This window comes from Branchiostoma floridae, chromosome 1 (assembly GCF_000003815.2).
Source record: "Branchiostoma floridae strain S238N-H82 chromosome 1, Bfl_VNyyK, whole genome shotgun sequence".
NCBI lineage: Eukaryota > Metazoa > Chordata > Leptocardii > Amphioxiformes > Branchiostomatidae > Branchiostoma > Branchiostoma floridae.
This window is the reverse complement of record NC_049979.1, coordinates 29278509-29303288: the sequence shown is the minus strand read 5'-3', so window position 1 is coordinate 29303288 and position 24780 is coordinate 29278509. Positions and strand designations below refer to the sequence as shown.

General features: G+C 40.6%; 1 protein-coding gene across 1 annotated transcript; it reads right to left on the bottom strand.

The window, feature by feature from the left end:
- Positions 1-5092: 5092 nt before the first annotated feature.
- LOC118429093 (fatty acyl-CoA hydrolase precursor, medium chain-like) lies at positions 5093-15014 on the bottom strand. The gene is made up of 10 exons (XM_035839471.1): positions 14885-15014; positions 12994-13135; positions 12411-12636; positions 11340-11519; positions 9990-10264; positions 9203-9305; positions 7939-8121; positions 7307-7463; positions 6426-6651; positions 5093-5326 (listed from the first exon to the last, which is right to left on the bottom strand). Exons 1-10 carry the CDS (start codon positions 14967-14969, stop codon positions 5119-5121), a joined length of 1785 nt encoding a protein of 594 aa, XP_035695364.1. The 5' UTR covers positions 14970-15014; the 3' UTR covers positions 5093-5118.
- Between the last annotated feature and the right edge of the window lie 9766 nt (positions 15015-24780).

Genomic DNA, 24780 nt, shown 5'->3' with positions numbered 1-24780 from the left:
TGGCTCACCTCGAGAGACGCGGGATATCAATCCACCGACGAATATTTCTGCATTTACAGTACTTTATCATAGGTTATTGCAGGCATAAATAGAAAAGGACATCAAATAGAGCATGACTTAGTTGGCGCAATACTTCATGTGTATAGTTTTGCACAGGATGCAAAACCATACACATTGTTTCTGTGTACAACATTACTCCTGAGCCATTTTTGTAATTTAACGTTGGCAATTCACAAGTTTATAGAGACAGTGGGAATTTATGCAAAGTAACCTGGAGGAAAGAGAGGAAAACATCAGAAACTTGAATTTGTCTGATTCAAGATGTTTTCAAGATTGAGAAGGGGTGCGTACTTTATTTGAGTTTTTCCATTTTACGTTTCTGACCCACAGATATGTCTAAAACTTGCCCCAAAAAACAGTTGCATGTGTTAATTGAGGTACATACTTTAATCGAGAAAATACAGTATCTTTTTTGTGCTGCTTTAATTGTGGTCTCTATAGAAATTGTATAAAAGGTTTGGTTAAAACCACTCAGACCTGTATATATGGTGTTATTACGGTTAATGGAGTAAATATTGCCCTACTAAAGACAAGCTTTTGGGGCTTCCTCATGTGCAGAGATTAGATGTTCTTTATATGTTGTTATCATGACAAAATAAGTGAGTCATTATATATCCATAAGTCTACTTGTTGTTTACCTACAGGGTTCTTGCCAGGGTAGTTGAGTATATATAGAGGGTGTATATGCTGTGATTTGTACCCCCTACGCTGTAATTTGGGCCCTTATATACAACCCCTACAATGTATATTTCAACCAGTGTAGGTGGCTTTTCTGTGGAAACAAAGGTAAAAAAACAATTTTGGCTTTATTTCATAATATTTGGCCCTCAAATTCAAAATGCAGGAAATATGACTTGTTTCTGAGGGTTATGAATTATAAAGTTTTCTGGGTGAGGATATCCCCAAACCCCCCTACAATACTCACTCCTCTGCTGCTTACCACATGGGGTTTGCTGTGCTAAGAGTAAGTTGCCCCCTATGCTGTAAAACAATTCTGATGAGAACCCTGAACTACATAGTGTTAAGTGGTAAGGAGATGTTGGTATAATGCTAAGAAACATATCTTAAGTTGTTTATGAATAACATTGTGGAAACACATTCCACAAGCACTTTTACCGTATTTCTCACTATTTTATTTGTGTTTGTTACACATTGTGCTGAATAGTATCACTTGGTGTACATGTATTTGTTTGATGTTGGTTGCTAGGATAATTAATTTCTTTTTCACCTTTTCTTTTGGTGTATAGAGTGAGCAGTGCAGAGTATGTAAACTTTACCAAGTTGCACATGTGCATAACGAGTCAGTTGTGTTGAGATTGGTATTAATGTCTATTGTGGTAACCTTCGAGTCATGACATAGGAATGTAGTCACGCATTAGATTCCTAAAAGAATAAGTTTTAACACTGTCATATATTAGAGCATGTAGGTATACAGAACCATTTCACGTTGATCTATACATGTATTTATAATGCCTAGGGAAAAATGCTGTGTTTCCTTCCATCTGCGGTTCTGAAAAAAATAGGGTTGGGGAGGTAAAGTTCTCTTTTTTCGTCATTTTTGTGTTAGATGTCCTTCTCCAACAAATGTATTTAGCAATGTCAAACTGAAATGGTTCAGGCCCTGGTGTTCTCAACTTTGTATACATTTGTAACTGTAATTGATACAGAATCTGATAAACATTGTACAAGCACAAGTATATAAATGGAACAAAGAAGTACAACTTTACTAGACTTTCTTATCAACAGATTACTGGTTAAAGCCTTTATCTGTTGATAGTGTGAAGTAGAGAAAGTCTGTTTTAAATTTCACCATTCAGATGTTAGATCAGAAATTCTATGTCCCTTGCCAGCAGCCGACAAGGTCAGCGTTTTTTTTGCTAAAGTCTGTCGGGTAAACGGAAACACAACATTTTTTTCCTTCGCCAAATGTGATACAAGATGTAAGATCAGTGTAGCTTAAGACATAGCAGTACTGTAATATACAATTTGACATCTGCCAAAGAAACAAGAAAACTACTGCATTTGTTAAGGTTCAAGATACAAACCCTGGTGTCAGTGGTAGAAGAAAATACGACTTTTTAATGCATTCAGTAAAGGTAGTCATTTCAACCTGAAGACAGTCTTTAAGGGAACCTGTCACAAATGATATCTATGAAGACTTTTGTCAGAGTTAAATATTGGTGTATGACCATACTTGTAAATACTGTACCATAGTGTTGTCAAAGGTATGGGAGGATTAAATGTGCAAAATGAGGTACATGTGTACTAAGGTAGTTGTTTGTTTCAATGTTAGGATGGTGAATTTGGATAAAGATGTATCCTGTCTGTATTGGTCATGTGTCCTTTTTACGTTGTTATTTTAAGCCATCAAAGTCCTTCCTACAACCCTTGGGAAGGGGCAGTGCCTATCCCCATGTCTATAGCCCTTAGGCCACACAAGGCCAATGCAGTAAATGGCTAGTCCATTGGTAGAGGTGTGTGTTCAACTCCCATAGTCTTTCTCATAAGTGCTTAGTGCTGAGCAGAGAAAGCAATATGTAACAAGTCCTTGGAAGGTCTTGTTTTCAGTTGTGCTATGGTGGAGTGGCTGTGGTGTGGTTGTGTACGTATGTCAGTAGCATAACGTGAGAAGCAGTGGATGGATCTTCATGATATTTGGTTGGTGAATAGCTGTTGTGTAAAAGTTTGAAAATGGTTCACCTGGCAATTTCCTATGGTAATGCAGTAGGTTATGTAGGTCTATTTATGAACGACGTAACTCAAGAAGCTGTGGGTGGCTGTGAGTGATATTTGGTACGTAAGTGGCGATTGTCTGAACAAAGATTAAGTTCGAAAATAGTTCACCTGGCGATTTCCTACGGTACTGCAGTTGGCTGTGTATGTGTGTTTGTGGACATCAGAAGTTGTGGATGGTTGTGCATGATATTTGGTAGATGTATAGGAGTCGCAAAGAGAAAGGTCAAGTTCAATAATGGGCCGCCTAGCGGGTACCAACGGATTTTCTGGATGTGCCATGATGTACATATTTGGAGCCCTGTTCTGGGCGGTGGCCTCGCCCCAAACAGGTGATGGTGAGATAAAGAGTGTGGAAAAAGTCCCATCTCTGATCAGAGAGCGAGGCCATTATACTTTCCCCGAGTCGTAAGAAAGAGTGGAAAAGTGGAAAACTACTACCAGGGCTCAAAATACCACTTGCTGTTAGTGCAGGTAAGATTGGAGCTGTGTAGGTATTTCTGATGTCTATCTGCACTGGTCCATGTACTGGTTTATCATGTACTATCATGTAGGTGTATTGTGGATTTTTACTACCTACCTATGAAGTCATCATCATCATGAAGTATAAAACAGATAATGGCAATGGTTTTATGAACAGATTTTAGTACAATCAATAATTCCTAAGTTCTGAGTGGTGCAGGTAAAATTTGTCAGGTGCAGGTAATTTCCAATGTTACCTGCAGGTGTGCAGAAAAGGGTATTTCGAGTCATGACTATCCTCTTCACATCTTAACATCCCCATTCCCTTCCTGCTATCCCTATTTTACCCCACTTTTCGCCTGTTTTCCCAACCACCTCCCCAAAGTCAAACTGTGTGCCTTTTGTGATAATGTCTCCCCTTTTTATACCCCTGCCTCATTAGCATGCGTGTTCTTTTGCATAACGCCTCTGATTGGTTATCCTCCAAAATTGAGTTAATTGACCACCTGTCTGTGGCGCGCGGGGACAGGTGTAGCGCTGTGAATAGCCAAGCAAGCTCTTCCAGCTGGAGCTTCGAATTTCAAAGACCAATACTAGTGTCTCTTTATGATTTGAGAATAACTTGAAGAAAGGGTTGACAGATCGTCGTCATTTTTAGTTTATAGGTAGCTTCAGTAATGAATTATATAGATAGATGCAAATTATGCAAATAATTGTTAATTTTCATAATTGATACTTGATAATTGATAATTGATACTGTTAAATTTGCATTCCACAATAGGATTTTAGGGGGATATTTAACTATAAGAGGAGGGACATAGATTGATATCAATTATGCAAATGGCCGCCTTCGAATATTTAATGAGAAAATATCATAATAACATAGTTGTAAATGAATTAACCGCTAACTAGCCCATACGCGCGTACATACGGTGGAGATTCCGCAATCTTAAACGGTCTTCCTGCGGGTCGGACTTGGTATACCCTCTGAAAGGTCCCTTGGTACCTTATTGTAATCCGCAAACCGCATTAAAAGATTGTACTTTGTTGCCGAGATATATTCTCAGATATAGGTTCACCCTAACTAACCGCTAACGTACCCTTAGCGCGTACCTTTGGTAGCTCATAAAAAGATGCTGACTTTGAGGTCTTTGAGTTTTTGTCGCGCTGAGAGCGCGCTGGATGGAGTCGCCGGAGAGATTCCACTAGCTATAGAGCAGTTTTTCTGGCGTCGCGGCGCTCTCACCGCGCTCTGGCCAATTTTCCATCGCATCGAGGACGCGGTGAGAGCGCCGTCAAGTGGAAAGGGGACCTTACTGCAGATCATGGACTAGGCCTTATGACCTGTTTTGGTGAATACGCACGAATACCAACAAGGCGCAATGGAAACTGACTCGAATACATATTTATTGAGAATATGCACAAATCATAGGTTCGATGCTTTATCTGTGGGGTAACCTTTATTCGTTGTACATAAATTATAACATCAGAGTATTTAGGGATATCAAGTCAACAGACGGTTGTTTTAGACTGGAATGCTATGAAAATATTTGAAACCAACGTCCGTCGACTAGATATCCATAAACACCTCATTTCTACGAAACATCGGAAATAGGTTACTATGTGGATAAAGGTGAACTACCGTTAACTACGAAATGTGAGGCCAAGCGGCACAATTTGTTGACAGTTCTCGTGTTTGTCACAGTTTTGTAGCTATTTAATTTGTATTTCGATGGCTGTCTATTAGGATAGAAAATACTACAATTTTACGGCTAGATATGTATCAAGGATTGAATTTACGCTATTCAAATCTGTGTACGTACATAGATTGGAATAATAAAGTACATGTACAAAGCAGAAAATTCAGAGCTCGTCTGAACCAGTGATTCGAACTTTCTTTCCCAACAATCTCGGAATCTCCTCGTTCCAAAACTTCATCCGGGTCTCTCGAATCTTGACGTCAGCAGATGACGTCACGTCTAACTTGAGGTACTCCTGTGATGACGTGGAGTGACGTGGCCAGTTCACGGTGTCACGTGTCCGTGCTGCTCCAGTCGAGTCATTGGGATTCCTTTGGAATTGAAAAAAAGGGGGGACTGTGTTAAACACAAGTCACAATAGGAGGTTGCTATTTATACTGCAGAAAAAAAGACTCTTCCGATTGCAATGACCGAGTGGGTCGAGTGTTCGCCTTTCCTTCACTAGGTCGTGAGTTCGATCCCCGACCGAGTCATATCAAAGACGTGAAAAATGGTACATGCTGCTTTCTCTGCTTAGCACTCAGCACTAATGAGGAACAGTATGGAAGTTAAACACACATCACTACCAGCGGCCTGCTGTAGTGGCTTGCACAAATGTGTGGCCCAAGGGCTACAGAAATGGAGATGGGCGCCACGTCCCTATGCATCTGCACAGATGAAGGGGCAACTTTAACTTTAACACTTTCGATTATAGTCCGAATATTGGTAAAGCCCAACAAATTACAGATGAAGAGTTACTATGACCATAGGTAAGATCTCAGTAATTGTTTTGAAAAGTATACTATAGCACTTGGTTGACTATTACTGAGATTTTACCTTGGTTATAGTTAGCTTTTCATGAGATATATTTTGTCATTGAATGCACGTGTCGTTGCCTTGCCGACTTTTCTTCGGGTGAAAGCATAAAATGTGCTAAAAAGCTGCGAACCTCAAATGAAACCTGACGTATATAGACTATGTGAATCACGAAGTTCGTCTTGCGATGAGTGATGTTTTTACCATATGAATGATATAAACGTTTATCAAAGATATGTTTCATGTTCCTTTGTGCTTTGTGTTTCAAGTACACAATCCGAAAAAGACTACATAACGTTATTTCACTTATATCCGTTCTTTTAAAAACAGGCTATTTAGAGATATCAAGTCGTCGATGGATGGTTTCAAAATGCAATGTTTTGAGAATACATATCGCACTTGGAAACCGTCCGGCGACTTGATTTGTCTATATGCCCTGATTTAAAAACAACGGATAGAGGTGATCGTGTTACGACTTTTTCTATGATTGTTGAGATGAACATCAGGATCAGTTTCATTAAGGCCAGTAACTGCTAAGTTAAACGACGCTTCCATGTCTACCTAGGACGTTATATAAGACGTTATATAACGTCCTTACAAGTTGTATCCACCTACCCGTTTGCTGCGAAGTTGACCCAGTACGCCATCATGTCCAGACTCAGCTCTCGCTCCTCGTCTGTAAAGTTGTACTTCCACGAGTCGCCCGTGTCGTCCAGCAGTAGTGGCATCCCGAACAGGTAGTACAGGTCGTCGGCGTGGTCGGCTTGGATGCGGGGCGGCCGGGAAGAGAAGTACGACGTGCGGTGCTGGAACTCGTACTGGTAGACTCCGACAGATTGAGCTGTGTGTGACAGGAAGAACAGGTTTGCACTCTGTAGAGTGGAACGCATTGTTCCAAAGCACGGTAGAGACGATCTCACACCACGAATAAATGTTGACTAGCGTTACCCTCAATGCCAGACCAACGGCGCTAAAATAGAAGATACTAGTAACCCCTTCGATTCGGGTAAGGAAGACACATACCGGATATATGAGAATTCTTGTGCACAAGAATTCTCATATATCCTATATTTTACCAACCTGATGAAATTATTTTCGGAAGACACATACCCGCTACCAAATTTGGCTTCAGATCTCTAATTACTCAAGGTCTTACTCTTTTACCCGAAGAGTTGGCCTTTGTAGGCCATGCATGAAATAAATTTAAAACGGGAGTCAACCCCAGTGATAAACCGAGACGAGGGGGATACATACTTAGCCTCATTTGGGATTGTTTTTCTCGCCGCAAAAGCGCCGCCTAAATTGGCTACTTATAGCGGCGAGAAGCAGAACTCCAGTCAGAAGCTCTGAGGAAGGTGTCTGAGAGACACCGAAACGTAAACCAAGTTAATACCTATGTCCTGGTTGTGAAAAAGAATTCTCCTATATTCTTTAAAAAAACTCTGGCTACACCGGGGAAGGACACAATACGAAGGTGGAAAAAGTAGGCACAGTACCTGCTGCTGCCTGAGCCATCAGAACGGTTGGTGCGGTGAACCACATATCAATCAGGAGCTGAATGTACTGGTCACGTGTGGCGATCGGGTCGTCCGGCCTGTCCGGGTCCAGGTACTGGTCAATCACAGGCTGGACAATCGTGTTGACATCAGCATTCTATGGTATAGACAAGAGGACAAAGGTGTTTGATACAGTCCGAATCCCTATCGACAGCTAGCCTCTTTATTACGTCACTATTGTTTGTTTTCATGCGGTGATTTTTGGCTATTATGAATTATCATGATGATATTGACGATAGATAAGATGACATCATACAACGTTCGGGGTAATTTTCACCACACAGACGTTCGTGATCCACTTTTATTCTGCCAAATAGAAATAGGAAGAACTGTTACAACACTTTCAGTTAGATTTGCAAAATTAAAGTTAGACATCGTTTGATATTGTTAATTGCAATATAACCAGCTGCTACTAAACGGGTGTGTTACGCTGAAGGGCGGCTATACCGACTGTACAGAATCTACAGATACAGATTAAGAAACAATACACAGGACACAAATAGAAACTACCAACTGTTCTTATCCAATCTTATACATGTGCCCTTAGATGATGAAGAAGCAATGGGTCTTACCAAGAACTGGTCAGTAAACCAGTGTAGGTCAGACGGAAGATTCTCGTCTATTTCGGCCCTGGTCATTCCGTCTTCATCGACGACTGTCTTCTCGAGCGCTTCCAACATCGTATCCCCAAACTCATAGTTGTTAGTTCCCAGCAGGTAGTCAACCCTGTTCACCTGCCTTTTGGTCATCAGATCCTGTGGAAAATATTTTTTAAATTTGTTCACATTTATTAAAGAGAATTAGACTAGGAAGCAAGCAATGCTTATCTGGGTCTTTTCCTCATTACACATAAACGAAAATAAGGACACACATACGAACACTTAAGTCAAAAGATAATGATAACGACGTGAAAATAAACAAGGAATCAAATAACAGAGTGACGTGCAGCTGGTATACAAACTTAGGAATAATCCAATAAGGCTATTATCAACTAAAACTTAAAATGACCTATCTATTGGATGAACTTAAGTACAACATTGTAGATATTATTGCATTTTCCCTGAGTAAAGTTGAACTTAAGATATTTTCAGATTATTGTATATATTTTGTCAATTCTTCTGTCGGCAACGGTAAGAGGTGCGTTCAAAATGTTCACGACTTCACTCGGAAACATGGCACAACGCTCAGATTTTGGGGCATAATCATCGAGTATAATTTAAGGCCTTCTTATTCTATAATTAGCATTGTTCACCAAAACTCGAACCATCGTCATCATTACTCCATTGGCCACTCCTTGTTTAAAATCGGTATACGTAGGTAGGAAAAACACGTGGCAGTTACTCGAAACGTCCGGAAGCAATCTATGTTTCTTATCCAGCTGTAGATTGAATTGTCTTTTAACATGGTCTACTTGGATGTCTAAACTTCATCAACGTCATCGTCAGACAATGTATCTGGTGACATGGTTCATGGATCATCAATCAAAAATTTCATGATAGAGTTCCATGACCTCATTACTTCGCCAAATGATGTTAAACTGTATAGCTGATGGATTATGTATTATATTGTTTTTTATTAATCATTTAAGGTGCTCGTTTGCATATATAAGAGTATGGTATCAGTTAATGATCCTGCCTACCCATTAACGCACTGTCCAAATACCTACCAACTATCATGATGATCCATTTACAGCTCTCGAGTTAGGCACATTCGTACAAAAACATAGGTCGACTTAAACATGACCTTCTTGAGATGTGCTCATTTGCATTTTCGTGACGAGAAAATTTAAATGCGACAGTAACCACTGTCTTTACGAAGGTAATAATTGGTTCATACCCAGGGACTCTGCGGGAGGAACTCGCCGCCAACCACTGCTGATATATTCCACATGAGAGCGAAGTCCTCGTTCATTGCTGCAGCGACGTCTTGTCCTGGTTTTCTGTGCATAAAACAAGCAAGAAAAACCTTCAATTGAACTTCAAAGTGCCTGAACGCGTCAACATACGGTTTTACAATACATTCTGAGCTATGTTTCTTTAAACTACCTTCCAAAACTATGGTTTGGTCAATGTCTTTAAGCTGCCATTATTCGAAATTATCAAGTATTTCATAGATATGACAAGTTATAACAGGCTTTATTCGTAGAGCCGTGTAATGCTTGGGTCACAATTGGAAAACGGGGCTCTGCCGGGTAATTCATGAGCTTTTTTTTCACATTTGCGGCTTCAGGGCTATATTTGGGCCCGGCTGGGGTCCGGATTTTTTTTTAAAACTCGGAGTTAAAATCAACACGGGACCCGGCGACAAATAGACGCCGTAACCTACCCGTCAGAATACCGAGAGGTACCAAAGCGGCATCAGGCAGTCCACCGGTACAAATCTGTGGGTTCAGAACCCGGCCGGGGGGAACACCGGTGCAATTATCAATCTCCAAGCAGATCCTACGGTAGTATAAGAAAAATCAAAAGCTGCAGGAGGAGTGAAGCCGGCCTAGGTTTGGCTACATGGCAAATGTACATCTCTTGGCTGACTACTCTCCTTGGCCAGTTTACGACTATCTTATGCCATCGTAGTGTCTGCTTTGAGATTACAATCGTGACCGAAGAATAAGTAGGCTACGTACCCTCGAAGACAGCTCATCATCTCGTCATAAGAAGCGGTCGTGCAGTCAACTATGTGAGCGAGGTTCTCCGTCCTTCTGACGTCCCCCTTCTGTGTGATCATCACTCCGGCCACGCCGCTCTGAGAGATGGCCCGGTGGAACAGGCCCGTTGCCATGGGAGACAAGACGAGCAGGGAGACGGCCCAGCCTCCTCCGGACTCCCCGAAGATGGTGACTCTGTTGGGATCACCTCCGAAGTTCCGGATGTTCGCTTGTACCCACTGTAGAGCTTTCATCTGTCATATAGGGAATTGCATGACTAGTGGTCAATGTCAATTTATGTTAGAGAGTTAGCGCTAGCCTGAAAAAGCATGCATGTTCAACATTTTAACAATCTACAAGAGAGTCAGGCGTTTCAGGTAGCATTCGCTCTTTTTCATCAGTATCTCAGAGTGAGCCACTGGTGAGAGATATAGTAACTTTCAATCAAAACTTATATCCATTCACTATTACCTAAGTTATGGTTAATTAGTGGTGCGTACCTAAAGCCCGGACTTGGAATTGGACCTAAAATGTTTAGGTCCAAGTCCAAAAAAAACCCTGAATGTCCGGAGCCCAGTCCGGACTTGCAAAAAGCAATCTGTCACTTATATTCCATTTTTTGTTCTAAACCATTTAAAACCTACCACAGACAGTGAAATTTGCACTGAGACAAAAAACTTTTCGTGTTTACACTGGCTGTATATAATTTTCATGTATTTTTCACATTGCATTTCAATTCATAACATGCAATTTTATATGCACTATCCTCACTCCCCCTCAAAAAAAAAAATTCTAGTGCACATAATATGCAATGATGGGTTCAGGTCCGGACTTAAAGGCCGAACCTGAACCTGAACTGCTGGACTTGAATCCGGACCTGAACCTGAATACGAGTTTAGGTACGCACCACTATGGTTAATCATTTAGTGTAATATGTTTTCATTTCATTCCATTGGTTCCGTTTTTTATTATCCATAATCATTTCCGTTGTCTAATTTATACAAATTGTAATAAGTTAGTAAAGGGAGACCTTCTCATAAGCGGAAGCTTTTGGCGTCCCTTGCACTGTTATGGTTTTGTTATAATTAATTGTCATGTACTAATGTTTATTATTTTTTTAAGTGCAAAACAAATGAACAATGAACAATAAACAACTTAGAAAGATGCAACTGGCAGCACAGACATCCTGACACCTTCGACCCGCTCTTGACGTTACGTTTCCAAACAAAAGTCATGTGTCAGATACGAACGTGTCATTTATACATAAGGAAGGTCGAAGAATCATGAAAAGGTGCACTTCAAGGAAACATTTAGGAAGAATGAACTAACCATGTCGAGAATACCGAAGTTACCCGGTGCGTCCTCGTCCAGTGTCGGCAGGAAGCCCATGTTGCCAAGCCGGTAGTTGATGGTTACCATGACGACGTTATGTAAAGCTGTCGGGATCTCTGCCGGGTAAGTGCTTCCACTGCCAAAAGACAGACCACCACCATGGATCCACACCATCACCTGGAGTACACATGGCATACGTAAGGCCTACGTCACATTTCCAAACCGGGGCCCGACCGGGAAGCTTTCGGGAACAAAAAGTAAGATATAAAAGACACCAAACTACATAAGACGTATAGAGAATAGTAATTATTTGTGTATATTTCTACGTATACATTTCTATTTCTCGTGTCCACAAATAGTTCGACTCACCGAAATGTGACGTGACATGTCCATGATTGCCTCTAAACGCGATGGAAATATTCAAATATCCAGGATATTTGAATCTGATGTCAGTCAATGTTTTGCCATAAGATCAAAAACCATTCATAGAATAGAATAGCAATTAACCATAACTATTTGGACAAGGTAACTGAGGTGTGGTTTTATTTATAAGACCTAGTACCTATTCTCCTTTTCAAGTTGTAGCCCGGGCTCTCAAAGGCATATTGATCCCCTCTTTCTTCGAGACGCCGAGCTATGCCAAAGTCACATTTCCAAACCGGGGACCGGCCGGACTGCTTGCGGAAAAGAGAAATTTAAATGATGGTGAATATTTTTGGGTGCATTTAGTGGTTTTGCTTTCGTTCCCCAAAACTACCTGGCGGGGTCCCGGCTTGGAAATGTGGTTCTAGCATTATAGCAGGCTCTAAACTGCGAGGCCAAACTGCAAGAAACATATACTACAATAGAAACTTATAGCAATAGAACTGAAATGCCGTCAGACAAACGCCCGACCCTTATGGCTTTATAAGAAGACTACATAGAACTCCAGTTAGAGGCTCTCAGGAAGATGTTTGACAGACTTACAAACGTCAGCAGGCGATGAGAAAAACTGGTTGTGTAAAAGAAAACAATCTGATGAAGTTATTTTCGGTAGTTGCTGAGAACGCAACATAAAACTGCACTTACAGGCAGGTTAGATTCGGAGGAAACTTTGGGAGTGTACACGTTCAGAAACAAGCAGTCCTCACTGCTGGAAGCACTGCGCCACAGGAAAAGTTCCTTCTGGATTGGGTCACTTAAGAACGCGGCGAACTGCTCCGCGTCTAAGTCCATCATCTGGAGGCACCTGTTTCCAAACTCGGTGGCATCCCGGACACCTGACCAACCGCTAGGGTCCTGTGGAGGGCGCCATCTGCCGGAGGGTGATAGAAGTGCAGATATATTGAGACCGGAGTTTATTTGATTGTACATAGTTATATATCATTACATACATACATAGTATATGTTAATCTGTACCCCAGGCAATATACCCTATCAACATTAATATGTTCAATACCGTAACCAATACAGCCCCCTACATTTATATGATAACCAAGAAGCGAGCGGAAGTTGGAAGTACTAGAGCAGATTGGACGGTTATATATACATATATGTATTTGATTGACTTTGTTAATATGAGACTTGTGCTTAGCCAATGTACTATACAGGTCTTCAGCTATTCCATTGACATCTTTTGTCGCTCGTTCATTCGGACTACTAGTACTAGTACCTGAGTTCCCCAACAGGCGGAGCGGCGTAAGGAATCCCCTTGAAGGTGAAGATGCGGTCAAAGACGGCGTTTCCGACAACAGAGGAAGTCAGGAACTCTGAACCCTTCACGTCTCCGTAGTTGGTGGATACAACAACTGCGTCTGGAACAGGTAGAGATGTGGTGGTTCACGGCAGAAGTTAATCTCAAAGCAGGTTGTATCGTTTCTCATACGAAGGACCATTGGTACAAAATTGTTGAAGCGATGAAGCTGTGTGTGAGGAGCGAATGGGCCTTCGTGGCGAAAAATAAAGCCCCTTAGCTGCCTCGCGCACAGCCCCTTCGCTGAGCACACAGTCCCTTCGCTGAGCACACATAGCTCCTTCACTAAAATTGATTTTTGTACCAATGGTCCTTCGTATTCTCAAGCTCCCGGTTCCGTGGAAAGAAAGGCCCGCTGCTCCGCCCAACCGGGAGCTTGGAAACGACTTTGCCTTTCCACATCCACCGGGTTCAAGATTGGGCAGAACGAAATTACTCTCCAAGCAGAGGTTAGGTTCAGGCTGTTTTTAACGTTTTGGGCCGCGAGACATGAGAAGACGGTACAAAATAGAAAACCCGATAAAAACGCCTAAAATACGCCAAAAACAACCGGTGCCGAACCTCTGCTTGGAGGGTAGACAGAATGACATCAATTTCATGAATCAGACTCGAAATACCGCTAACAAAGGACGTTATAGTCTCATATAACGTCCTTGCGCTAACGGTTGGTCTCTCAAGAGATGGAGAGAATCTCCTGTTCCACTAACCACTGTCTAATGCAATTAGGTCATAACTAGAAAACGGCCCTGTAGGGCAGTTCACGGGCTGTTTTTTTCACTTTTGGGCTCGACCCCTACATGGCCCTGAGGCTACCAGTCTATATTTGGGCCCAGCCGGGCCCCGGATTATTTTTAAACTCTGGGTTAGAATCATCCCGGGGCCCGGCGACAAATAGATGTCGTGACCTACCCGTGAGAACACCGAGAGCTCAGGGGTCATGTGCGGATTTCTCACATCCCGCGCTTGTCCCTCAAACCAAATGCAAGTCATGCCACTCTATGATCTCGTTTGCTTCGGTCTGTTTGTATCTGGTCAGATAATTATTTGTTGTCCTCCTTGTTTTCTTTGGCTTTCACTGTAGTTTGTGCTTCTCGTATGCTCTCGCTCCCAAACTGTTTCCCAAACTGTTTGGTGAGTGACGTGGCCACTGTCCTAGGACAATCGACGTACGTCGTGCAATGTGCCTCGTGTAAATTGGCCGATGTAATGCCGCGTTCCGGTCACCTGGTGTAAATGCGACGTGCTAACATGACCCTTGCTAGGCCTACGTCACATTTCCAAACGGGGGCCCGACCGGACAACTTACGGGAACAAAAAAAACTATAAAATTAAAGACATCAAACTACACAAGACGTAAGTCCTGTGCATTATTTGTGTATAATTCTACGTATGCATTTCTATTTTTCTTTTCCACCAACAGCCCGGCCTGGCTCCGGTTTAGAAATCCTTACTACAGCCTTACTAGTGATCTTCCCTAGGGAGCATGAATGCACATTCATAATTACGAGGTCGCCGGTATGAAATACGAAAACCCAGTAAAACTATAAAATGGCAAATGTAGTCCGATACAAAAATGTAATAGTTTTTTTAGGCCGTAGGGGCAGCGGCTTGTTAATCCAATCCACGGAATCGGAAGGTAAAGCCCATTTGTCTTCTTCCAGCCAGGTAGCCATTTTACACCTGGTTGAAATGAGGGAAGTCTCGTATATAAAATACCTTTCTAAGGACATAACGTCTTATCGTAGATACTGGGAATCGAACCCGCGACCTCTCGATCTATGGTGTGCAAAGAAAGTGAAACCAACCTTACCTGACCCCACAGTAAGAACAACTATCACCGTTGAGAAGGCGACAAACATACAAAGTCCTCGCGTGTAACCGTGATAGCCGGCCATTTTCGCACACCCCTTCAGTAAGGAGGTAGCACGTCCGAATACCGTTGGCACTGTTTACTATGTCTGTAAAGCGATCAGATTGTGTTGTTTGCATTGTGTCAGCTTTATTACTGTGGCTTTATTTGGTCACCAATGCCGTACACGTCATGCCTGGCACAAGGGCGAAAGGGCAACGACCGCCAGGGCAGGACCATAAAGTGAGCTAGCTATCCTCCAAGCAGAGGTGAGCTGCGACCTGAGGTGATCTATGAGCGCGTCAACTTGCACTGCTTGAAGTCAGACACCCATTTGATGACAAATAATTTATGGCATGGGGAACTCGACCCACACGTCTGATAACAATTCATCCTTGTTATTCTCGCCACTTACCTACTGGTTTTAAAATCAGTAGGTAAGTGCCTGGAAAGTAATGACTGCAATGATTTGAAATTTCGAGGATATTGATAAAAGGTTTCATTCTATGAAGCTGTGCCTTGAAAATTGAGTTGTGCTTATCTGGGTGAGGCCTATTGATCCTCCTAGTACTACTCTGTAAATGCCATCAGCAACCAATAAGTAAAATCAAATTCAGTCATCATGATTCACACACACACATACACACACACACACTCACACACACACACACTAACACACTAACTCACCAACACACACACGCACACACACACACACACACTAACACACACGCTAACACACACTAACACAACACACTAACTCACCAACACACACACACACACACGCTAGCATAAACACACATTAACAAACATACGAAAGCTGAAGAAGGCGACAGTGATCGTTGAAAATTTGACCCGTGTGTACCTTTGTGTTGGAAGAAAGTTTAGCATTGTACTATGATTACTGCCAACACAGATGACCTTCCATGGTAACATAAGAAAGCTGTTGAAATCATAATCTTCTTTGGAAAGATAATAAGAGAACAAGCCACCAGTCACATTGTCTACTTCATGTTATATTTAATTAATCATTGCCTCAGGGATACAATTGAAAACTAAGATGAATTCATCACCGACTTTTATGAAAGAAAAATCAACTAACATCAGATGCGTCTAGATGTTCACCATTGCTCATTTTCATTTACAACTTTTCACAATACAAGATCACACTGTAATAGTCACATTTTAGAAGAAAACTTGTAGATAGTTATAAATGTTGAAGCTGAAAGGGCATAGGCTTGATATTTCAAGGTCGTATTCCATTTCTGTAAGTTCAACTTGCATTCAACGTGCAAGTAGCATGACGAAGCCATCTTCTTCTTTCGTGCACACACGATAACTATTAAAGTGGACTAGCCCACTGTTGTAGTCATTATACAAAGTTGAGAAAAATTTCACCCTGTAATTTTTATTAATTGATCACAAACTGTATTTGTTTTTGTGCGGCCCGTTTGCACCTTGACCCTGACCACGTGAGCGTGACGTCACTCGTAGATCTAGTTGGGCCGCACGATTTTCTTTGCTCTCGTCCTTTCTCCCACCACCACCCCTTTGGCCGCCAAATAGTTTTGAAGTTTAGGAAGTTGATCATAGTTGTTTATTATGTGCTGTGTTTTCTTTGGAAACGTTATTGCGTGATTAAACCTTTTTATTTGGCCAAACCGTGTCTTTGTTTGAGTTTGTTTCATGATACAAAACAGACTGATTAATGCAAACAGAGATAAAGTGGAAATATATGTACGGTTAAAAAAACCCTCCCCACACCATGAATGGTGCATACGTCGGTGGCCATCTCCAATTAAAATTAAAGGCCTTTGGCCACACGACTTTGTGTAATGACTACAACAGTGGGCTAGTCCACTTAGTTACAGTGTGTGCACTATCTTGAAAATACTCTTCCCCATAAGTACTGAGTTTGCAATTAGCTTGCAATTAAGATATTGTTACCTTTGCCAGAATGGCTAAGGTTATGTTTTAGGCTTGTGAGTCTGTCTGTCTGTCTGTGTGTTAACAGTATAACTCAAGAAGCCTTTGATGGATCCCAATAATATTTGGTAGGTGGGTAGGGGTCGGGAAAACGAAGGTCAAGTTCGATAATGGGCCCCCTAGCGGCTTGCTAAGGTACTGCAGCAAAACCTCAATTTTTTTTATCTCGTGTTCTGGACCTGCTGTGGTTATGATTTTTGAGTGGTAGATAGCCCTTGGTGCAGAGAGTAAGTGCTTTAAGTTTGGACCCCCTAGCGGCTTGTTTGGAACTGCAGTCGCCGATTTCCTTTCAAACTTTGGACGAGAATAACTCGAGAACGTGTTGATGGATCGTCATGGTTTTTGGTATGTAGATAGCCCAAGTAACAATGTACACAATGGAATACCAATTATGCAAATCAGCAACTAATTTGCATAATTAATGAGGAAAGTTTATAAATCCACTGCATTTCATGATAGGACTTTCAAACTTGTCACATATATAGATGAGGAAGAGAGAAATATCAATGCATATTAATTATGCAAATGACGGCCTCATTTGCATAATTAATGAGAAAATATAAACGTGTTGACGGATCGTCATGGTTTTTGGTATGTAGATAGCCAAAGGGAAGACTTACATGATGGAATTATAATTATGCAAATCGACTACTTATTTGCATAATTAATGAGAAAAGTTTGTAAATCCACTGCATTCCTTATAGGACTTTCAAACTTGCCACATTTTTAGCTAAGAAAGAAGGAAATATCAATACACATTTATTATGCAAATGATGCTTGATACAATTTAATATTATTATGTAAATCTAATCTGCATAGGGATCTAATTTGCATAAGCAATGGCGAAATGTTATGAACCAACTCCAGGCATATAAGATAAAATGTAATGAGTAACACATTTATGTCTACAGACATCATTCTACATAACAAACCTGGTTTATTTGGCAAAGGTATGTGTTCGTTGAACTCTAGTTATATATTGATATTGATAAGCAGAGAGATCAGTCATAGTACATGTGTGTACCATAATAAGGTCTTTGGTATGACTTGGTTGGGGGATCAAACTTGAAACCTACTAGTAAGTGTAAGGTATTGCTCTTCTCATTTAGCCATTGCATTGATAAAGTATAACATTACAGTCTCTCAACAGATATGTGTTGTTATAGTGCAACAATTAACTATATATGGAATGATCCTTACAAAATATCATTCCTATGTTGTCTAAAAGACATTTTCAGCGTTACTTTCCATTCAAACCATTAAGTGTATTACTGGCTTTCTTCACAATGATGATTCACAACCTCTAAGACCTCAACAACACAAGTTAACCTTCCTTTGTGGTCTCACTCAGGAGGTATTTCAGTACATTGAAAGTAATGTAAAGATGGGAACGTTCATAATGAACCTACAGGAAATACCCACATTATTGATCATTAATTATATGTTGAGCAAATGTATCATATATAACGTTAACACAAACTAACATACCATACATTCCTTGTTCATAAAAAAAATACAAACTACAATTAGTCCTGCAATTGGCAGTGTACGACCGCACCACTCAAAACACAACATTGTGTACCTCCGACCTAGCATGCGGCTTCTGAACATTAACTGCTACATTCTTCAGTTACAAACGTTATGTTCACCAATCTAAGATCAATTTGAGATTGTTATTGTTATTGTTATTGGGTAGGCCGACTACTCACTCTTTGCAGCCAGGGGCTGAATTGCGAGGAGCTTACAATAGGCGGGGCTAAATCGCAAGTGTCTGGAGCGAGCTGCCATTCGGCGCCACTCAGGTGACCTCAATACGACAGTAATTTCCCCAGGCGCGGCCAAAGAACTGTAGGTTTTGAACCACTCACACCGCACCATCGCACATGTGGTGGGTTCTTTAACGTGCCTGGGGTGTGGCTCTCCCCAGACACGGGACCTCCATTTAACGTCCTATCCGAGGGACGACTCATTTTCACTTGAGTAAAGTGAGGAAAGTCGTGTAAAGTGCCTTTCCCAAGGGCACACGGACCGGCAGCACGGCAGGCGGATTCGATCCCGCGACCTCTCCGTCACGAGGCGAACACAATACCACTGTGCTACGCGGCTGAGATCAGTTAGGCTGTAGTTGACTGGCTAAAAGGGACTTCGTTTCTCAACACACAAAAAAAAAAACAGGCGTTAATGCAGCCTTTTACCTTTTGGGTCGGCACTCTTACCAACTCGGAGTAATATATAATACCTTATGCCACACCAGGTACACTAAGTCACTCAGTCTCTTGGAATGAATATTGTCACGGTATATCATTTTTTTCTCCCAGTTCTACATCTTTTCATATTTTCTTTCTAAAGAATTGAAAACTGCCAAAGAAGCAAGTTAATGACAAGGTGTGGCTCAGGAAAATTTCAAAGCAAAAAATGTAGTCAAAATAATTGTCTTACAATAATAGAATAATAACATCGGCTTTGTAAATGTGTACGTGTGTGTGCGTGTGTGTGTGTGTGTGTATGTGTGCGTGTGTATGATAAAGTCTAGAAACATCATTATTGGTAATCGGTTTCCTGTTTGAAATTTTCATCATCTGACTACATTTTCTGTCCAAATATGATTGAAAATGAACGGTACATCATGATGGGTGATTCACAATACAGTCACTATGATCAACGCTCGAATTTGTACTAATGGTATTCATCTTTTTGGAATCTTGTTTAAAAATAGATTAATACATTTCATTCTATAATATAAAGTCCAATTATATTGCAATCCTGACAGTACGTAAATACAATCCAAGTCAAATCTTTAGATGTGACACGCTCTACAGCTGGCCATCTGGCCAGTGTGACCACTTCTTTGGTTGCCCCTCAGATAATCTGATTCAAATAGACCAGATTTTCCACAGTTCCTAGCCTGACTAAAATCGCGCCCCTAGCGGCCGGCCCTACGATTGCCGCCGCCCTAGGAGGGGGGAGGGGGTCATTAAGCCCAGCCGGTGAGAGCTTGTGTAAACACGCACAGGATACACAGTTCCCAGGTTGGTCTTCTTGCTGTAGGGAAATACAGAGACCAAATGTTTAGAAACTATAGTACAAGTAGTAGTTAAACCCTAATAGACCTAATGTTTAGAAACTATAGTACAAGTAGTAGTTAAACCCTAATATACCCATACACATTTTAGTATCATGATAAAAATGTTAAAATGTGTTTGTGCTTGTTTTTGCTTAACTTTGTGCTTCCATATTTAGACCTTACCAAAGTCTCAAAGTACTTTTATTCTATCAACAAAGTTCTATATCTTGCATTTTGCACCGTCTGGCCTATAATGAATTGATAGATGTTAACTACAATTTGCCACTCTCTAATTGTGGTTTTCGTAAATTTGAATCTAATATTAGTTAGACTTTGCCACGAAGTTTTATTCATTAATAAATTCTAAAACTAACTTATTATTAAAAAGAAATGTTAACCAACATTTACGTATTTAGCTATAGGTCAAAGCAAATTAATTGGTTGGTTCTCATAGGTAAAAAAGTACAAACAGGAAGGAACAATAACTTTTCCTGCGGTGTTGTCTCACCAAAGGGAGCTATGCTAACATGACTTACATTTGAGCGACTTGTGCGTGAGTTCCTTATATAGGAGTCAGTGGTTCAACCAGTTTTTCTAGTTTAGCTGTACTTGTATTAAATTGTTCTGCCAATTCATTCTAGTGACGCTGAAGAAGAGTGATGGATGTCACTCGACACGTCCGGAAGTAAATCTCCGTTTTTTTAATCCAGTGGTAGAGACTGTATTTGAATATTGTTTACCTGGACGTCTAACTTTCATAAACGCTTAACAGGAAGGTTGTCATAAAGACTGTCTGAGGGGAAAAATTGTACTTTGGTACAAGGAGTAAATTGAGAATATAGTTAAATTCAAGTTTCTCTCAACCTTCTGTTTTCATCTTCACCTCTTGCTAATTCATTTCTACTTTATAACATTAAACAACCAAAAACTAGTCTTAACTTTTCTATAGATATCTTCTTTACAAGTAACATTACCTGTGCTAACTTTACAGTACAGAAAATACCTCTGTAAAATTCTTGTTCTGTTTCTGAAAATATATGACATTGTTTCTTTTTTTTAATAGATTGCAAACATGTTGATACTTACGGCTTTATTTAGGCTTCTTACAAACGTAGGGAAGGGAGATTTGGCACCTGCAGTCGTCCCACTGCCCTTTCCTTGGCCAAATCCACTGCACTAACGGTAGAACTGGTTGGTTCTTAAATTTAAAAAAACAAAACATAATTGACTCAAAGATTCATATAGAATACTATATAAGGAGAGAATGGGCTGCAAAAAATTTAGGCCAAGCAATGTTTAATAGAATAGCTAATTTTGTGAAATGTGTCTATCAGCTGCAGAACCCATCACCATGACAACACAGAAAAACTAACCGATGATTACTCTGACTCTGAGACTGAGGGTAACCCCCATATGAAATTCTAACCAGATGTTGGACTCCAACCATCCTTTACTACACTGTTTACTATACCTAGTGTTGTCACAAATGTGATGTTTTGGTGCGCATGCTCAAAACAGTTAATTAGCTGCCCGAACTTTGACCCACGACCTGTGACCTCTCAGTCTTCACATATGTCACTGGTAGATAGGGGTTGTATCATAGCCACCTCCTTTGCTTCTTTTAATTTAAGTTCTTACCAAGCCCACTCCGTGTCTACGATCTTTGTGTGAGTGCAGATAATTAACTACCTGTACGATGATGGAAACAACAGTTCGATAATAAAGGGGACATGGAAAATAATTTACTCAGGGGGGGGGGGGGCAAATTACTGATATGGACGCTGATTCTGTAAGTAAGAAATCAACTTTTTTTTCAGGTTGACGTTTATATGCGGATTGTCCTTATTTGTCGGTCTGGGACTATCAATGTCAAGGTTTATGTGGTTGTTAAGTTAACTGATGCATTACAACAGATGTGATCTTATCATTATGGACCATTTGGACCCCGACAGGCGTAAATGAAGTGCTATTTGAACATTTTTTATCTGAAGAAAAATTCCTTCCGTGATATTGTCAGTCAATATCTGCTATTATACCTTCTCCTAAGTTTTAAGAAGATTGGTACAATACTGTGGAAGCTATAAAGAGAGTCTTTGTTCAGTCCGGTTTGGACCCCAGCAAAAATATGCTGTTTTTAAAACAAACTTTTGACTCCTTAACTACTTATTGTATGGCCACCAAAATTTCAGAGAATAATAAAAATGTAAAACTAAATCCTCACAAAAACTTCTGTCATCAGCATATAATGTGACGACACTACGACGTCATTTAGCTAATAAGGGCGGCCATCTTGGATATTGACCGATGACGTTATGAAATTAGCATAAATTATAAATTTTGAATCATGAAAATTGCATTGAATTTCATAGATTTTAATTGTTTAAAGAAAACAAGTGTAGTTTACCAAGAAGACCTTGTTTATTCCGTTGCTATGGCAACCCCAAAAACTTACTTTATTGACTACTTACTTTTTGCTAACAATATTTTGTGATAAATAACCAAGTTTCGTAGCTTTAGCACCAGCCGTTCATGAGTTATGCGACATAAAAGTTGCTGAAGACCTCAATATTCCTCTATCTGGTCAGAATAGCTTTAGTGCAAAACGTGGTCTTACTGATCTTTTGCATAAATTACGATGATGAGCTGGAATTAGCAACACCTTAACATCTCAAAATATTCCTCTTACATTGATGAAGCAATGTATGTACAATGATCACCGATAAGTATTGGAACTGAGATTTTATGAACAAATTTTGGGGACCCCACCCGGTCACTTTAGTCGCAAAAAACGCATCACAGCCCAAAGTAAAAACCCAAATACGTCTCAGAGAATTTGTTAGAATCCGTTATAATTTGCTAGAATGCATGCGTCTTTAGCGTAAAAGGTGCCTCCAAATATGATAAATAATACCGTACAATGTGCATTGCGTAGTGCTCGAGACAAGGAGTTGGGCAAAAGACGGAACAAAGGTTTTTTGCGGTGGTTATAAAGTTCGTAGTGAAGAAGCGAAAATAATACCACCGCAAAAATGTCTACACTTACATGACCTCACCTTGGAGTACATAGCAGTACAGTCCTGTTTCAAATGCCAAAAATTCGTCTTGCTAGGTTGTCCGGGTGCCCAATTTGTATAAGTCACTCTCGACCCATCCGTCCACTTGAGTACATAATTTTGGCGTTCCATTCCGATCCAGACGGCATTTGGGGCTGAAAACATGGTTTGTCAGTCCTTAATTGACTGACTTAAAAGGCAACAACATATACAAGGAATGCCACATTATTTGAACTGTTATCCATTATGTCAATTGTCCTGGTGCACATTTCCACCCTCATACTAATACTATTCCATTTATGTTTCAAGTCACATTATATATTTTCGTTACATCTTTGATTTATCTATCATGATGACTACAAGATCTTATGTACTCGTTATTCCTAAGTTACTTTGACTTTGTATGATTTCGTAAGATGTGTTAATGGCTGTTATTTCAATATTCTAAAGTTACCATTGAATTTATTTGATATTGATATGATCCCAGTGGTTAAATACTAGTAGATAAACAACCAAACAGTTACTACAAGCAGCACAGTCTGTTCTAATACCTCTGTCACATTATCCACGATCTTCGGACGTATCGATGGAAGATCGGCCATATTTAAGATCGAGAGAGGGTTGCGCGTATTTTTCACCTGAAAACCGTCCCTGTCACGTATAAGCAATACTTTGTACCTTGTAAAGTTGTTGTGCAATAAAGTTATTATCATAAGCGAGGCTCGGGCGATTGCCGCAGAATCGTCGTCCGATCGATTTTCTCCAAATGTGACAGGGGTGTAAGGAACTGTTGTTGGCGACCTTTTCATTGTGAAAACATTGCTTTGCATAGTGATGGACAACTTGGAGCAACTAAAAACACAAAGGTCAAATGGACTTTTCAAGGCGTGGGGGCAGTGGGTCATAAACGGCCGAACCCATTCTCTTTCTATATATACCGCCTTTTGCCGCCTCGACCAAAGTCAGTTTTCGGGGCATAGTGCCTTTTCCTTGACACATATCAATTTATTCCAGAGCAGTAAAGATTTGTCTAATGAAAGTAATAAAAAGAATCATATCAAAATTATTGCCCACCATTCCTGATGAGATTTGCAATGAAGTTGTTCTCCCCGTCGCTTTCGATGGAGGCTAGGTGTGAGCTTTGGACTGAACGCCATATAGGTATAGTTGCGCCTTGGTATTTAGAGCATAGGGACTCTGCTGTGGCCCAGGAGACTTCGTCTGGCACAAACCTGTAGCAGTGGCTGTTGTACTCAGTCCACCCACCCTGGCACGGTTTGGCTATAGTTGAAACAAGCAGAAGTAGCTAACATGAAAGGGGTGTTGATGTCGGTAGTTAAGCCCCCTTTCACACGAGAGCACGAATGAGCCGGAATGCCGCCAGAATGATTTTTTTCCTATTCCTGGCAATTCCTCGCCATTCGTAGTGTATTGTCTAGACATTATTACTGCATTCCAGATATTCATCCCGTTCTTTTGGCTGGCTTGAAAGTTTTTGACATGTTAAAAACTGTCGAGGTGCATTCGAAATGGAGAAATATCGAATGGCATTCAAAGTGGATTCTAAGTATATTCTAACCATTCTAACTACAGTCTGACCGCATTCTACGGCATTCCAACATTATTCGAAACATTCTTATCTCATTCGATGGAGAACTGAAACGGCAAACCACTTCGAATCCTGTCAGAATGTGGCCAAAAGAATATCTAGAATGCAGTGAGAAATTCTAGAATACACTACGAATAGAAAAGAATGT

What these genes read in the sequence shown, in the direction of transcription:
- LOC118429093 (XM_035839471.1), bottom strand. Translation starts at nt 14,969, where the DNA reads ATGGCCGGCTATCACGGTTACACGCGAGGACTTTGTATGTTTGTCGCC. An exon ending in TGTTCTTACTGTGGGGTCAG is followed by an intron (nt 13,136 to 14,884) that starts GTAAGGTTGGTT and finishes TACCTGTTCCAG; the next exon opens with ACGCAGTTGTTGTATCCACC. An exon ending in GTCAACTTCGCAGCAAACGG is followed by an intron (nt 5,327 to 6,425) that starts GTAGGTGGATAC and finishes TCAATTCCAAAG; the next exon opens with GAATCCCAATGACTCGACTG.